Here is a 16,519-nt window from a genome sequence, read left to right on the forward strand (position 1 = left end):
AAATCCCAGGAATATGGGGTTTAGGGCACTCCCAGAGCCCAAAATATTGGAAAAGAGGGGCTTGGACACTCCCAGACTCCTTCAAAATTCTGGGAACCAAGGGGGTTGGGCACTCTCAGACCCACAAAATCCTGTGTACAGGGGGGTTTGGGCACCTTCAGACCCCCAAAATCTTGGAAAAAGATGGTTTGGGCACATCCAGAGGCAAAAAATCGTGGGAAAAGGGGGGTTTGGGACATGTCAGTGCCCTAAAAACCCAGGAACACAGGGGTTGGGGCACTCCCAGACCCCCAAAACCATGGAAAAATGGGGTTTGGGCACTCCCAGACACTAAAAGTCCTGGGAACAAGATGGTTGGGCACTCCCAGACCCCCAAAATCCCGGGAACAGGGGGGTTGGGACAAACCCAGACCCCAAAAATCCCGGAAAAGGGAAGTTGAGCTGCACCCAGACGCCCAAAACCGCAGGAACGGGAGGGTGTGGGCACACCCAGGTGCCCAAAATCCCCGGAAAACGAGGATTTCTCACCCCCTTCTTCCCCATCACTGCATTCCCACCTATCCAGGTCACCTCAAAACCCATTCCTAAAAATCCGGGACCCCCCAAAAACCCACCTTGGACCCCCAAAATCCCGGGAACAGGGGGGTTGGGGCTCTCCCAGACCTTAAAAATCATGGGAAAAGGTGGTTTGGGCACATCCAGAGCACAAAAATCTTAGGAACGAGGGGTCGGGGCACTCCCAGAGCCCAAAATATTGGAAAAGAGGGGCTTGGACAGTCCCAGACTCCATCAAAATCCTGGGAACGGAGGGGGTTTGGGCACCTTCAGACCCTCAAAATTTTGGGAACAGGGGGGTTAGGACACTCCCAGACCCCAAAACATTGGAAAAGAGGGCTTTGGACACTCCCAGACCCTAAAACTCCTGGGAACAGGGGGGTTTTGGCATTCCCAGAGCCATGGAATTGTGGGAACAGAGGGGTTTGGGCAACGCCAGACCCACGGGATTTAAGGAACAGAGGGGTTTGGGCACCCCCAGACCCCAAAACATTGGTAAAGAGAGGTTTGGACACTCCCAGACCCTAAAACTCCTGGGAACAGGGGGGTTTGGGCACTCACAGACTCCCAAAATCCCGGGAACAAGGGGTTATTGGACACCAACACCCACCCAGAACCCCATTCCAACGCATCCAGATCACCTTAAATGCCATCTCCAGGAATCTGGGACCCCCCAAAACCCACCTTGGACCCCCCCGAACCCCCCAGCCCCGGGGCTGCCGCGGGGGCCCCCAACGGCCCTCAGCCAATCCCAAAGCGCCCACGCCGCCCGCGCCCAATCCCAGCGCGCCGCGCTGATGACTCATCAGTCGCCGGGAAGACGCCTCGAAAAAAAGGGCCCCGACTGCGCCCTCAGCCAAGCCCAGCGCGCCCCAAACCCCCCAAAACGGCGCCGCCCGGCTGGTTTGGGGCTGTCAGCAGCTGTCCGGCAATGGGCATGGAGCGTGTGCGGGGAGCTGGGGCCGTGCTGGCGGTGCTGGTGGTGCTGGGAGCCCCCCCGGCTGCGGGCGAGGAGCTGTCGGGTGAGCGGGGGGGGGCGGGCAGGGGGGTCGGGTGGGAAAGGGGGGGAAAGAGGGGAGAAAAGAGGGGGTGGGAGCCCCAAAAGTGGGAGGGAGGGGGGTTGGAAGGCCCGGAGTGAGTGGGAGGGGGTTCGGAGCCCCAAAGTGAGGTTGGGGGGTTCTGGAAATTGTGGGGCCGGTGGGAAAGGGGTGGGAGAGGGGGGAAAGGGGAGTGTGGGAGCAGGCAGAGGGGTTCCCTGGGGGTCCCTGGGTGTCCCTTGAGCCCTGGAGCGGTTCCCTGGGGCTCTGGAGTGGTTGGATCCGCACTGGGGGGGTCCCTAACCCCCCTGTCCATCCCCGGGGGGCTGATGGGGGGGTTTCCCCCCAGCCAAGAGCCGGTGCTGGGGTGTCCGTGGGGCAGAGGGGGGTTGGGAAAGGGGGGTCCGGGGTGACCCCCTGAGCTCCCACCCTGCTGTGGGGGGCTGGGGGATGATGGGGAGTAAGGGGCACCCCCTGACCCGTGTCCTGCACACACAGGGGTGTTCCAGGACATGGTGAAATCTGAGTGTCACTTCATCAACGGCACCGAGCGGGTGAGGTTCGTACACAGGTACATCTACAACCGGCAGCAGCAAGTGCACTTCGACAGCGATGTGGGGATCTTTGTGGGTGACACTCCATTTGGAGAGTACCAGGCCAGGAACTGGAATAGCCAACAGGAAAGGCTGGAGTACTATCGGTCTCTGGTGGACAGGGTCTGCCTGCCCAGCTACGAGGGGTACGGCCCGTTCAGTGTGGAGAGGAGAGGTGAGTGTGGGGCAGAGCGGGTCCCCTCGGCCCCTGCCCCGGGAATGACCCTGGAGCCCCTCAAACCCTCTCTGGGAATCACTCCAGACCCCTCAGCCCTCCCTGTGCCCGTCCCGTGGCATTTTGCCCCTCCCAGTTCTTCCCAGTCCATCCCAGTCTCTCCCAGTGAGGCCCAGTCCATCTGAATCCATTCCAGTTTTTCAGTGTCCATCCCAATCCATCTCAGTCCATCCCAGTCTCTCCCAGTGCCCCCCCCGCGTCTCCACCCCGCTGGGGCCACCGAGCTCCCGCCCCTCAGCCAATCCCAGCGCGTCTCTGTGATGACGCTCCAGTTGCCAGGCAGACCCAAACCAAAGACTTCCCTCCCCAGGACTCAGCCTCCCAGTCCCGAGCGCTCCTTCCCAGTCCACACCAGTCACTCCCAGACCCTCTCCCTCCACTCCCAGACCCTCTCAGTCCATTCCCAGTCGTTCTCACTTCACTCCCACATCTCCCAACTCTCTCCCCAGTGCCCCCCCAGCCCAGCCTCTTCTCCCCCACTCGATTCCCACTCCCTCCCACTGCCATCCCAGTCCCTCCCACTGCCATCCCAGTCCCTCCCACTGCCATCCCAATCCCTCCTAACGCCCTCCAAGCCCTCTGCCCTCCCTCCCAGTGCCCCCCAGCTCAGCCCAGTGTCTCCCCCGTCCCTCCCAGTGCCCCCCAGTGTGTCCATCTCGCTGGTGCCGTCGAGCTCCCAGCCCGGCCCCGGCCGCCTGCTCTGCTCCGTGATGGATTTCTACCCTGCGCCGGTGCAGGTGAGGTGGTTCCAGGATGGGCAGGAGCTGCCGGAGCACGTGGTGGCCACCGACGTGGTCCCCACCGGGGACTGGACCTACCAGGTGCTGGTGCTGCTGGAAATCCCCCCCCGGCGCGGGGTCACCTACAGCTGCCAGGTGGAGCACGTCAGCCTGGAGCACCCCCTCAGCCGGCACTGGGGTACGGCCCGGCCCCCCCAGCCCCGGGGGCACACTGGCAGGGGGGCTGGGGGCTCAGGGGGACAATGGGGGCAATTGGGAGGGAGACTGGGGGGGAATAGGAAGGGCTCGAGGGTGGTGGAGAGGCTGAGAAGGAGGTTGGTGGGTGTTGGGAGGGCTTGAGAGGGGCTTTGGGGAATCCTGGGAGCAGCTGGGAGGGAGTTTGGGGGAGCCTGGGCGGGACAGGAGGGAGGCTGGGGGGGCTTGTCATGACTGGAAGGGGATCTGAGAAGTGGTGGGGGGTCTGGGAAGGGACTAGAAGGGGTTCTGGGGTGTCCTCGGCGTGATGGGAGGGGGTTTGGAGGGTCCTAAAGGGGCTGGGAGGGGCTTTGTGGAATCCCCAAAGGGGCTGGGAAGGGACTGGCAGGAGGTCTCAGGTGGTACTGGGTGGGCTGGGAGAGACTAGGATGGGGTTTGTGGAGTCCTGGGTGGTGTCTGGGAGGTTTTAGGGGTGCTGACCCCCCCGGTTCCCCCCAGAGATGCCACCGGACACCGTCCGCAGCAAGATCCTGGTGGGGGTCGGGGGCTTCGTCTTTGGCTTGGTCTTCCTGGCGCTGGGGCTCGGCTTCTACCTGCGGGAGAAGGTAAAGGGGGGTCCCCGGGGGTCGTGTCCCCCTTTCCCAGAGCTTGCGGACCCCCCCCTGCCCCCCCACCCCGCTCTCACCCCCTTTTCTCTCCCCACAGAGCTCCTGAGCCGCCGGCGGCCGCAGCCCCTCCCCGTGGCCTCGGACCCAGCCGGGACCCCCCAGTCCAGCCCCACACTGAATTTGGGGGGTCGTGTGTCCCCCCTGTTGCTGCTGTATTTTGGTGCTGAAAAATTCTCCGGAGCAGTTAATTAGGGGTGAGATAAGAAAGGGTTTATTTACCAAGGCTAAGATGTTACAAGACCCGCGCAGGCCGTGCCTGAGAGGTTACGTTTTATAACACCATCCATCCAATCCCAGATGTGCCCACCCTGTGGCCTTTACTCTGGTCCGCCCTGGGTCGACCCCCTTAAAATGAGTCTGGGGTGTATTTCGGGACCCCCCATTCATCCCATCTTCACCATCACCAGAGCACAAAGGGTACATAGTTACCTAATTCTTGACCGTATTCTGTGGTTTAGGCCTTGATATGCTGTTCTGCCAACAATCTAGGCCTTGCCTTGACAAAAGACTAAACATTTCTATTGGATTTGGGGCTATGAGTGATATCGGGAGGATAGAATGGGGGAAGAGGGTTAAGGAATGTATGAACAAGGGTGCTAGAGAGAGGGAAAGGAACAAGGGACAAAAAGGGGGAGGGGAGGTTGCTGCTTTTAAAATCTACTTCCACTACTTATAAAACTTACAAGTCTTACAAATATTAGAAAAATAAAAAAACATTAGGGGCTTAAGGCATCAGTCCCCCCTTAGAGACTGGACAAAACCCAAAGGTCTTGTCCAATCTCTACTACCTACACCTACAACAACTATAAAACGGTGCATGCAGTGAGCTATTACACTAACACTAAGTATATACAATACTAAAATAAACAGTTGTTTCATCCATGTCCAGTTCGGTAACCATGAGGTGAGTTTGTTGAAGACATCTCCTAAACCTAGGGAGACATCATCCAGAGATATTTGGTGTAAGATTTTAGTTTGATTTTGAATTGCGGCCAAATCATTATTAATTCTACCAGTCTGGTCTATGTAAGAGCAGCAGCTGGTATTGATGACTTTACACACGCCTCCCTGTGAGGCTAGCAAAAAATTGAGGGCCATTCTGTTTTGTATTACTACATGAGACAAGCTCTGGAATTGTTCTTTCAGGGTTTCAATTGCATCCAGAGTGTGATCTTGTATGTTTTCCATAACAGCCGAAATATTTACAATTGCCTTTTCCAATTCACTCACTCCTAGAGATGGGATTAAAGCTCTGATTATGCTATGGAAAATCGTAGGGCGCTCAATGAGGGGATTGCTAGTTCTTTTCACTCTTTTTGGATAGGGTCTTTCCCATTCCTGTTCATCAATTGGGTCGAGAATTGTTATATTTGGAATCACTGCCCCCAGGGCACAGGCCCAATCTTTATCAAGGGGCAAAACTTTCCAGGCCTCCTTTTCACAAATCCAATACCATCCTGAACCCTGGGGAGGAATTAATCTCAAAGGGAACTGTGCCATCCCTGCAACAATTTCTGGGTTTATTTCTTCTTTTGAATTGTTTTTATCACAGTAGGGGGGGAGAATGATTTTTCCTGTAGCGTTTATGATCATACAGGGAACAACATCCTGATTAGAAATTACATTACTTAGGGCCACCGGGTAATAGGCCTCTGTAACAGGCTTCCAGGTCCCTGGGAAATTCATCATGGACTTACCGAAGTTTGTCTCATTTAGTAAAATGCCAATTAGGGGCCACTCACTATTCTCATCATCAATTGCTGGTACTTGAGTACAAATCCAGCATTCCGTTTTTCGGAGAATTTTAGATCCGTTTTGGACTAGGGCCACATGCAATTTTTGGTCCCAAACTCGGTTCATAGTTACCGGTTGCACGAACAGAATGCACAGAACAAGCAGTCTATTCCACATCCTCGTCGTCGGTGCCTGGTTCTGTCTGGTTGGTTGTTCCAGGAGCTGATGCTCTCTTGACTCTGGAATAGTGGAACCAGGGTTCTCTGCCAGCAACTTTGACGGAGGTGAGGGAAGTCAGCAGGACTTGGTATGGTCCTCTCCACTTGGCTCTCAAGGGGCCACTGTTCCACCACTTGACGTAGACCCAGTCTCCTGGCTGGAATGGGTGAGCAGGGGTGTCCAGTCCTATGGGTCTGGATAGCTCGATGACCTTCTGCAGCTTCTGCAAAGTAGAGCCTAAAGCAATCAAATATTTTTGTAAATCGGCTCTCCCCCTTAAGTGTACATCCCCTGGTACGTGTGGTGCCTGATATGGTCTTCCATATAATATTTCATAGGGGCTTATGTTATCCCTCCGCCTCGGCTGGATACGAATTCTCAGCAGAGCTAGTGGCAAAGCCTGAACCCAGGACATAGATGTTTCCTGACAAATTTTACTAATTTGCATTTTCAAGGTGCCATTCATTCGTTCAACTTTGCCACTGGCCTGAGGTCTGTAGGGGGTATGTAGGTCCCAGACAATTCCCAGGATGCAGCATACTTCTTTTACTACTGTCGCAATAAAATGTGTTCCTCTATCTGATGCCATTCCTAGAGGAACCCCAAACCTTGGAATTATGTGGTTTAGTAAAGCTTTTACCACTTCCCTTGCTGTGTTAGTGCGACAGGGGTATGCTTCAGGCCATCCACTGAAAGTGTCAACAGGTACAAGGATGTATTTGTACCCCCCCATGGTGGTAACTCAGCAAAATCTATTTGCCAGTAATCTCCGGGTTGGTCTCCAGCTTTGGTTACCCCTAGTACCACTCTCTTTGATGTATCTGGATTGTTTCGTTTGCAGATTTCACACTTACCTACCGCAGACTGCACAGCTTCGGTCATATTTGTTCCTATTACTGATTTCTTTAGATGTTTCAGGAGGTTTTCCGTTCCCCAATGGGTAGCCTCATGTTCCTGTTGAGCTATTTCCCTGAGGAGTGGTGGTGGGACTACAACCTGTCCAGTAGGGGTAACACCCACCCCCCTTCTTTGATTTCAGCTTTCAGTGATCTAATTAGCTGATTGTCTCTCTCATCATACTTAGGGGTGTGTTTTGTCAAATCAATTTCTTTTTGTGGCACTACTGCCAAGATGCCTTTTTCTGCAGCCCCTTTTGCTGCTCGATCAGCAAACTGATTTCCCAACTCGGGAATTGTTTTCCCCTTCTGGTGGGCCCTACAATGCATAATAGCTACCTCCTCTGGTTTCCAAATACTCTGCAGGAGTGCATGGATTTGGTCTGCATGCTTGACTCCACTGCCTTGGGCTGTCAGTAGTCCTCTCTCCTTCCAGATGGCTCCGTGGGCATGTACAACACTAAATGCATATTTTGAGTCAGTCCAGATATTTACCTTCTTTCCTTCACTCAGTTCCAAGGCTCTTGTCAGTGCGATTAATTCTGCTTTTTGGGATGACACATCTGCGGACAAGGCTTTTACCTCGATCACTTTGTCTCTGGTTGTCACTGCATACCCTGTGAAGCGTTTACCATCCCGCATGAAGCTGCTTCCGTCCGTATACAGTTCCCAGTCTGCGTTTTCCAGGGGCTCATCCTTCAGGTCTGGTCTGCTGGAGTGAGTCTCCTCTATAGTCTGCAAACAGTCATGCTCGGGGACACTGTCAGTTAGTGTTGAAGACAGAAACATAGCTGGATTTACAATAGATGTTGTTTTTAAGGTAACATCGTCCTGTTCCAGCAACACAACCTGGTACTTAAGCATTCTGCTGGGGGACAGCCAGTGGCCTCCCTTTTGCTCAAGCACAGCTTGAACTGCATGGGGTACATACACAGTGATGTGCTGCCCAAGGGTGAGCTTCCGGGCCTCTTCAATCAGGATAACAGTTGCTGCGACAGCTCGCAGGCACCCCGGCCACCCTTGGCTAACACTGTCCAGCTGTTTGGAGAAATAAGCCACAGCTCTTCCTTGGCTTCCCAGAGTTTGTGATAATACCCCCAGAGCAACATTTAACTGCTCGTGTGTGAACAGTTCAAAAGGTTTAGTCAAATCTGGTAGTCCTAGTGCTGGAGCTGACATCAAGGACTGTTTCAGTTGTTTGAACACATCTCTGGTCTCATCTGTCCATGTTACAACTCCCTCTTTGGCCGTTTTCAGGGCTTCATACAGAGGTTTGACTAGCAACCCATAGTTAGCTATCCACAGCCGACACCATCCTACCATTCCCAGGAAAGCCTGCCTCTCTCGTACAGTGTGGGGCTCTGGGGGACGGCAAATGGCCTCTTGTCGGTCTGTACTGAGTCGCCGATGCCCACGATAGATCTCAAGTCCCAGGTAGATGACTATCTCCTTGGCTATCTGTGCCTTCTCTCTCGAGACCCGATACCCACTTAGCCCCAAAAAGTTCAAGAGACTTACAGTGAGCTTGATGCACTGGTCCCGGCTTTTGGCTGCAATTAAGATGTTGTCAACATACTGCAGGTCAACTCCTTCTTGCTGCTGTCTTCTCCAGTCCTCCAGTTCCTTTGCCAACTGATTTCCGACAAGTGTTGGACTGTTCTTAAAGCCTTGTGGAAGAACTCTCCAGGTTAGTTGCGTTTTTCTCCCCGTCTCAGGATTTTCCCACTCAAAGGCAAAAATCTCCTGGCTGTCTTTGTGTACAGGAATGCAGAAAAAGGCATCTTTAAGGTCGAGTACAGTGAACCATCCTAAATCCTCTGTCAATGTGGTTAACAGTGTATAGGGGTTGGCTACTGCTGGGTAAATGTCCTCAGTTATTCTATTGAAGGCCCTAAGATCTTGGACTAGCCGATAGCTTTTGCCATCAGCCTTTTTCACGGGCAGTATGGGGGTATTAAATCTGGATTCACATTCTACTAGTAAACCAAATTTAAGGAACTTTTCAATTATAGGTGCTAGGCCTTTTCAGCTTTCTAATTTCAAAGGATATTGTTTCTGCCTTACTGGGGCTGCTCCTGGCCTGAGTGCGATGCTTACTGGTTCAGCTTGCTTTGATTTCCCAGGGTACTCGCTGGCCCAGACTAAAGGCATGACAGCATTTTCAACTTCTGCAGGGATCTCTCCATGATTTTCCTGTATAAAGAAAGCAGCTACCAAGGTGTCTCAGTCTGAAGAGACTAGACTGTAAAGAGGAGGAGTTATGAGGTAGACCAAACTCCTCTCTCTCTGCAATTGTAATGTCAAATTAAGGGGCTTTACTCGAGGAAAATGTGGAAAAACCAGAAGAAATAACAACCCTTTATTAAAAGATATATGTATGTTGGCAAAAAACCAGTAACACAAACCAAAACAACACCAGCAACAACCACCACAACAACAAGTCCAAAAGAACACTGCTCTGTCCTTCGGCACAGCCCGAATCGTGGCCAGCAGGGGGCGCTGTGGGACCGCTGGAGCTGCAGGACCTGCAGTGCCCGGCCGTGGCCAGCAGGGGGCGCTGTGGGATCGCTGGAGCTGCAGGACCTGCAGTGCCCGGCCGTGGCCAGCAGGGGGCGCTGTGGGCCCGTCAGTCCCCGCGGGCAGAGGGGCCGCAGAGAGCGGTCCCGGGACCGCGGGGGAAGCCGAGAAGGAGATGAGGGGGGTCCTCGCCTCCGTGGGGGCCACAAGGAAGGCAGGCAGCACACTCCCACGGGAACTCACCGCTGTCTCAAGTGGCGGGGACTCACTGCAGTCTCAGGCGGTGGTGTCTCAAAAAAACTCCTCCTCCTCTCCCGCGGGCAAGCAAAACTCTCCGATGAAACACAGCAGCTCCGGCAGGAGGGACAGTCAGGCAGGTCGAAGCCAGCAGGACAAGAGGCCGAACTCCCCAGAATTAACAGCCAAAAAACAAGCTAGGCCTCCAGCCCCCCTCCCCAACAAAATGCCTGTCTGCACCCCGGGAGCCAGTCACAGCACTCTGCCTCTCACCTTTCCCACCAGCGCCCAGCCCCCCCCCCCCTTACCTCTCCCCTTTCTCCAATGGGTCCATTACCCTAGGTTGGCTACATCTTTTGTAATGCTAATGACCTCCCTTCCCCCTGCTCACTCCCTTTCTTTCCCTTGGAGTGAGGGCAGGGGAAGAAAAATTCCCCCTGATTTCCTAATCTATAACAGTCAGAATAACAATTTCATGAAATAATAAATAAGTACAATTATACAGACAAACAGTTGGTTTTAACCCACAAAACCCAAATGTCTAACCCAGCACCCTGGGGCATGAACAGAGTGGTGTTTGTTTGGCCCCCTGAGCCCAAAGTAAAGGGAGAGGGGGAAAAAACCTGTTGGTGAGAGTGGTGGTGCTGTCTGGTCAAGAGTGGTGGTTGAGGTTCGGTCGAGAGTGGTGATCTGCAGTCTGGTTGAGAGCGGTGGTCACAGTCTGATTGAAAAGTGGTGGTTGCAGTCTGGTTGAACGGACATTGGTGACATCACAGGGACAGCAGTGACATCATAGAGACATTGGTGACATCACAGAGACAGCGGTAACATCACAGGAACAGCAGTGACATCAAAGGGACAACAGTGACATCACAATCACAAGGACAGCAGTGACATCACAGAGACATCGGTGACATCACAGGGACATCAGGGACATCACAGTCACAGCAGTGACATCACAAAGACAGCAGTGACATCACAGGGACAGCGGTGACATCACAGGGACAGCAGTGACTGTTACAACCCCCCCAGGAAAGAGGCGGGGGGGTAACTCAGGTTTTATCCATAATTCCCTTGGGGTGGATTAAAGTGAAACGACACTGAATAATTGGTGTCTGAAAACATATTGACAAGGTTTATTTGAACAATTTTGTATCAACAGGTTTGCCAGCATTTTGGGGGCTGTCATATAACAAGGCCAACCTTTCGGGGGAGGAGCAAAATGCATAGGGGAGAGAAAGACAGGGTAAGAGTAAGGGAGAGCAAGAAAAAGGAAAAGATGAGAGTGGTAAAAACGTAAATAGTCACCGCCCACTGGATCCAGCCATGTAAAAAGCAATGGTCTGGATCCACAGGCGGTGGGGGGAGAAGAAGGAAAAATCCCCCCCAAACCCCCAAAGTCACCAGTCAATATCCATATCCTTTGCACCCCCCCAAGGCGGGGAGTTGTTTCCATAGGGGGGTGTCCCCCTTTTTGGCGCGGAGTTCATGTGGAGGGCGTGGTAAACTCGGCTCTTCCCGCCTTTTGGGGGCTTGACATCTTCTGCACTGGAGGAGGGGGGATGGGCCCAGCTGCCCATCAGAAAGTCAAAAGCCTGCAGAAGTCTCTTAGAATGCAGAAATCATTAACTGTTCCAGTCTCTGACACTCCCCCAGACCAGCGCTCGTGGGGAGATCTCTGCTCTCAACCTCCAGCAGTGACCTTGGGGGGTCCCCAGCCAAGGCAGGAATCTCCACACACCCCCAAGAAGGGTTCTGTTGGAAGAACCTGCCCCTGGGAAAGGGGACTGACCCTTTCTGGTAGAAACCCAGGGACTGACAGGCCTTGGACTCCAGGGGTTCCCTCACCATCAGGGGCTTCATTTGGGGTGAAACCAGTCTGGGGTCCAACATCTCCTGCCTTGGCCTGGCCCCCTCTCAGCTCAGCACTGACCCCTTTGCAAATGGGGCATTGTCTTGGTGCCATTGCAGGGGGATGTCCTGCCCCAGTGTCCCAGTGTTCCTTTAATTCCCAGAGGCCCTGCAGTGTCCCAGTGGCCCCTTGATTCCATGACCTTCGGAAACACCTCAGGGTTCCTTTGGTTCCATGAGGCCCCCATGTCCCAAAGGCCCCTGGATTCCAGGAATTCCGCAGTGTCACAAGGTTCCTTTTTTTCCATAGGGCCCTGCAGTGTCCCAGTTGTGCCTTGATTCCAGGAGTATCCAAATTCTCCCGGGGTTCCTTTGGTCTCAGGAGGTCCCGCAGTGTCCCAGCGGCCCCTTCATTCCAGGCAGGCCCAGGGAGACGAAGGCAAAGACGGAGCCCCGACCCCGTCAGCATCTTGGGGGGCGGGGGGGCAGGACCTGGGAAACGGCTGGGAAGGGACTGGGATGGACTGGGATGGAGTGGAATGGACTAGGATGGACTGGGACAGACTGGGACAGATTGGGATGGACTGGAACACTAGGATACACCGGGACCAGGACTGGGACCCAGCAGGAGCCCCCGGGAGCAGGATCTGAGCACACTGGGACCCTCCAGGACCAGAACTGGGGCAACAGGGATCATACTGGGAGCAACTGGGACCACACCGAGGGCTACTGGGAGCAACTGGAGGCCACATAGGATAGAGTGGGAGTGCCTTGGAGTCACTGGGATCATACTGGTGGAAACTGGAATGTTACTGGGGCATCTGGGAGTGACTGGGAAGGACTAGGAGCATGCTGAGGGCTCTACTGGGATATACTGGGAGTGTCTGCAACCATGGTGGGGGTGACTGGGACTGTACTGGGAGTGACTGGGACTATGTGAAGGGGAATTAGGACCGGGCTGGGGGCAACTGGAAGGAACTGTGAGTGACTGGATCTACAGTAGAAGCAACTGGGATTGACTGGGACTGTCAGGAGGGAGGACTGGCATCATACCTGGAGTGACTGGATCTGTGCTAGGGGCAACTGGGAGCAACTGGGACCATACTGGGATCACGGTGGGAGAAGCTTGGCCCATGCTGGGAGCAACTGAGACCACACTGAGGGTGACTGGGGTCATCCTGGGATCATACCACGAGTGAGTGGGATCATGCAGGAGGTGATTGGGATCATACTGGGAGCAACTGGGAGTGCACTGGGGATGACTGGAAGTGGCTGTGAGCAACTGGGATCATGCTGGAAGCTTCTGGGGGTAACAGGGAATGAGTGGGACCACATGGAGGAAACTGGGAGCGACTGGGAGAGACCAGGAGTGACTGGGATCATCCTGGGACTGACTGGGCGCTGAATGCGAAAAATCGGTCCGAGAAACTGCTCAGAGATTTTTTATCTTTAAGCAGCAAGGGATTTGTTTATTCAACCTTGGGAGCAAGCCAGCTGGCGCTGGACAAACTTGCTCGAAGGCTTCACACAAAATCATCATTTTTCTACAATCTTCAGCTGGGATTAAATGCATATTCAAGTGATTACAACATCTATCGATGCATATTAATAACAGGCGCAGTAGAGGTGGAGCTCAGGCGGGGCTTGGGGCGGTGTTTCTCTTGGCCCTCAATCCTGAGGGTACTTCCACTCTTCCTCCATGGCTCTGGGGGCTTCAACTCATCTTCCTCAGCTTGACCTTCCTTCTCTTCCATTCTTCTTGACCCGCTCACTGAAGCTTGGAAAAAGCCCTGGCTCCCGGCCTATTCCTCCTATTCCAATGTCTCCCTGATCCTGCTGTCTCTCTAATTTATCCCCTCGAGGCCTAGGACATGTTCCTGCACTATTCTCTGAAGCTTTGCTCCAGTCAGTAGAACAGAACGAGCACAGATGGTCTTGGATGTTGGTAGCTTGTTAGCAGGCCCCAATTTCTGAGTTAACTCTTTTGGGCCTGGCCTCCTGTTTCACCAGGGACACAGCCCGGGCCCGGCTGTTCCCATTCCCATTCCACGGGTTTGCATTCCTGTTCCAGGTGTTCCCATCCCATTCTAGTTGTTCCCATCCCATTCCAGGTGTTCCCATTCCCATTCCATGTGTTCCAATTCCCTTTCCAGGTGTTCCATCCCATTTTAGGTGTCCCCATTCCCATTCCTATTGTCGCTCCTCCCATTCCTGGTGTTCCCATCCCACTCCTGTTTTCCCCATTCCCAGTTCTTGGTGTTCCCATTCATATTCCAGGTGTCTCCATTCCCATTCCTATTGTCCCCATTCCCATTCCAGGTGTTCCCATCCCACCTCTGTTTTCCCTATTCCCATTCCAGGTGTCTCCATTCCCATTCGAGGTGTCCCCATTCCAATTCCTGGTGTCCCCAGTCTGCTCCCAATGTTCCCATTCCCATTCCAGGTGTCCCCATTCCAATCCCAGGTGATCCCATTCCCATTCCTGGTGTTCCCAACCTGCTCCTGATGTTGCCATTCCCATTCCCAATGTTCCCATTCCCAGCCCAGGTGTCTCCATTCCCATTCCTGATGTCCCCATTCCCATTCCAGGTGTCCCCATTCCCATTCCTGCTGCCCCCATTCCCATTCCAGGTGTTTCCATTCCCATTTCTGGTGTCCCCATTCCCAATCCTGCTGTCCCCATTCCCATTCCAGGTGTTCCTATTCCAATTCCAGGTGTTCCCATTCCAGGTGTTTCCATTCCAGTTCCAGGTGTCCCCATTCCAATTCCTGGTGTCCCCAGTCTGCTCCCAATGTTCCCATTCCCATTCCAGGTGTCCCCATTCCAATCCCAGGTGATCCCATTCCCATTCCTGGTGTTCCCAACCTGCTCCTGATGTTGCCATTCCCATTCCCAATGTTCCCATTCCCAGCCCAGGTGTCTCCATTCCCATTCCTGATGTCCCCATTCCCATTCCAGGTGTCCCCATTCCCATTCCTGCTGCCCCCATTCCCATTCCAGGTGTTTCCATTCCCATTTCTGGTGTCCCCATTCCCAATCCTGCTGTCCCCATTCCCATTCCAGGTGTTCCTATTCCAATTCCAGGTGTTCCCATTCCAGGTGTTTCCATTCCAGTTCCAGGTGTTCCCATTCCCATTCCTGGTGTCCCCATTTCCATTCCTGCTGCCCCCATTCCCATTCCAGATGTTTCCATTCCAGGTGTCTCCATTCCAATTCCAGTTGTTCCCATTCCCGTTCCAGGTGTCCCCATTCCAATTTCAGATGTCCCCATTCCAATTCCAGGTGTTCCCATTCCCATTCCAGGTGCCCCCATTCCCATTCCAGGTGTCCCCATTCCAGGTGTCTCCATTCCAATTCCAGTTGTTCCCATTCCTGGTGTCCCCATTTCCAATCCAGGTGTCCCCATTTCCAATCCAGGTGTCCCCATTTCCAATCCAGGTGTTCCCATTCCCGTTCCAGGTGTCCCCATTCCAATTTCAGGTGTCCCCATTCCAATTCCAGGTGTTCCCATTCCCATTCCAGATGTTCCTATTCCCATTCCAGGTGTTCCCATTCCAGGTGTTTCTATTCCAGTTCCAGGTGTTCCCATTCCCATTCCTGCTGCCCCCATTCCCATTCCAGGTGTTTCCATTCCCATTCCAGGTGTTTCCATTCCCATTCCTGGTGTCCCCATTCCCATTCCTGGTGTCCCCATTGCCATTCCAGGTGTTCCCATTCCAGATGTCTCCATTCCAATTCCAGGTGTTCCCATTCCAGGTGTTCCCATTACCATTCCAGGTGTTCCCTCCCCATTCCACATGTCCCCATTCCCATTCCTGCTGCCCCCATTCCCATTCCTAGTGTCCCCAATCTGCTCCCAATGTCCCAATTCCCATTCCAGGTGTTCCCATTTCCATTCCTGGTGTTCCCATCCCATTACTATTGTCCCCATCCCATTCCTGATGTCCCCATTCCCATTCCAGGCATTCTCATTCCCATTCCAGCTGTTCCATCCCATTCTAGGTGTCACCGCTGTCATTTCCCCTGCTGGTTTACCTTTAAACCAGCACACCAGGGCTGTGCCCAACGGGGGTCCCTGTGGATCATCCAACGCGGGTCCTCCCATGGCTGATGGAGTTGGAGCAGTGGCTGAAGCTCTTCCCGCAGTCGGGGCACTCGGGGCTTCTCTTACCGGTGGGTCCGTTGGTGGGAGGTCAAGGCAGAGCTGTCCCTGAAGCTCTTCCCACACTCCCCACACTTGTGAGGAATCTCCCTGATGTGGATGCGAAGGTGGGTGTAGAGGGTGGAGCTGTCCCACATTCCCTACACGTGTAGGGCTGTTCCCCAGTGGGGATGTGCTGGTGGCTGAGCAGCTTGGTGCTTGTGCTGAAGCTCTTCCCACATTCCAAGCACTTGTAGGGCCATTCCCTGGTGTGGATGCAACGGTGTTTGCAAAGGCTGGAGCTGTCCCTGAAGCTCTTCCCACACTCCCCAGACGTGTAGGGCCGTTCCCACTGTGGATCATCTGGTGTCGGAGCAGGTGGGAGCTCCGTTTGAAGCTCTTCCCACACTCCTCACACGTGTAGGGCCGTTCCCCACTGTGGATGCGACGGTGGGTGCGGAGGTTGCAGCTCTCCCTGAAGCTCTTCCCACACTCCCCACACGTGTAGGGCCGTTCCCCAGTGTGGATGTGCTGGTGCCTCAAGAGGCTGGATCTCTTGCTGAAGCTCTTCCCACATTCCAAGCACCTGAAGTGCTTTTCCCTGCTGGGAGGCTGCTCAGGGACCACCAGCTCGCAGCTCCACCTCAAGCTCCGGCCGCCTTCCTGGCACACGCTGGCTCTTTCCTCCTCACAGCCCCCTGGGCTGGCTTTGGAGCCCCTCCTGCGGGGGCATCTCCGGCCCTTTTCCTCCCCGCTGCCTTCCTGCGCCGGGGAGCCCTTCAAAGCGGCCTCTCCCACCAGGCTCTGCCGGGGGGATTTGTCCTCCGCGCTCTCCGGCCTCACCTCGGGGCCTGGGGCAGGAACCAACAAGGACACGCAGGGGATTTGCCTCCGGCCCAC

At 54.3% G+C, this 16,519-nt stretch overlaps 3 protein-coding genes across 16 annotated transcripts in view; 1 reads left to right on the forward strand and 2 right to left on the reverse strand.

Moving 5' to 3' along the window:
- Window positions 1–16,519, reverse strand: part of LOC127464000 (class I histocompatibility antigen, F10 alpha chain-like) — a 189,835-nt gene that overhangs the window by 78,085 nt on the left and 95,231 nt on the right. The gene's annotated exons all lie outside the window — the stretch shown is intronic.
- LOC127464006 (gastrula zinc finger protein XlCGF7.1-like) overlaps window positions 1–16,519 on the reverse strand; it is a 118,585-nt gene that overhangs the window by 46,747 nt on the left and 55,319 nt on the right. Inside the window, exon 3 of one of the 5 annotated variants that reach the window (XM_051774104.1) lies at window positions 16,038–16,470. The exons of the other annotated variants lie outside the window; for them this stretch is intronic. Coding sequence (XP_051630064.1) covers window positions 16,038–16,470 — 433 coding nt within the window. The remainder of the gene's footprint in view (window positions 1–16,037; window positions 16,471–16,519) is intronic. 5 annotated transcript variants of the gene reach the window in all.
- On the forward strand, window positions 1,487–3,642 carry LOC127464009 (class II histocompatibility antigen, B-L beta chain-like). The gene is made up of 3 exons (XM_051774111.1): window positions 1,487–1,577; window positions 2,091–2,360; window positions 3,057–3,642. The coding sequence occupies exons 1-3, from the start codon at window positions 1,487–1,489 to the stop codon at window positions 3,497–3,499; spliced, it is 804 nt and encodes a 267-aa protein (XP_051630071.1). The 3' UTR covers window positions 3,500–3,642.

The sequence above is a fragment of the Manacus candei genome, unplaced genomic scaffold (assembly GCF_025592945.1).
Source record: "Manacus candei isolate 608988 ecotype Guabito, Panama unplaced genomic scaffold, ASM2559294v1 h1tg000185l, whole genome shotgun sequence".
Classification (NCBI taxonomy): Eukaryota; Metazoa; Chordata; class Aves; order Passeriformes; family Pipridae; genus Manacus; species Manacus candei.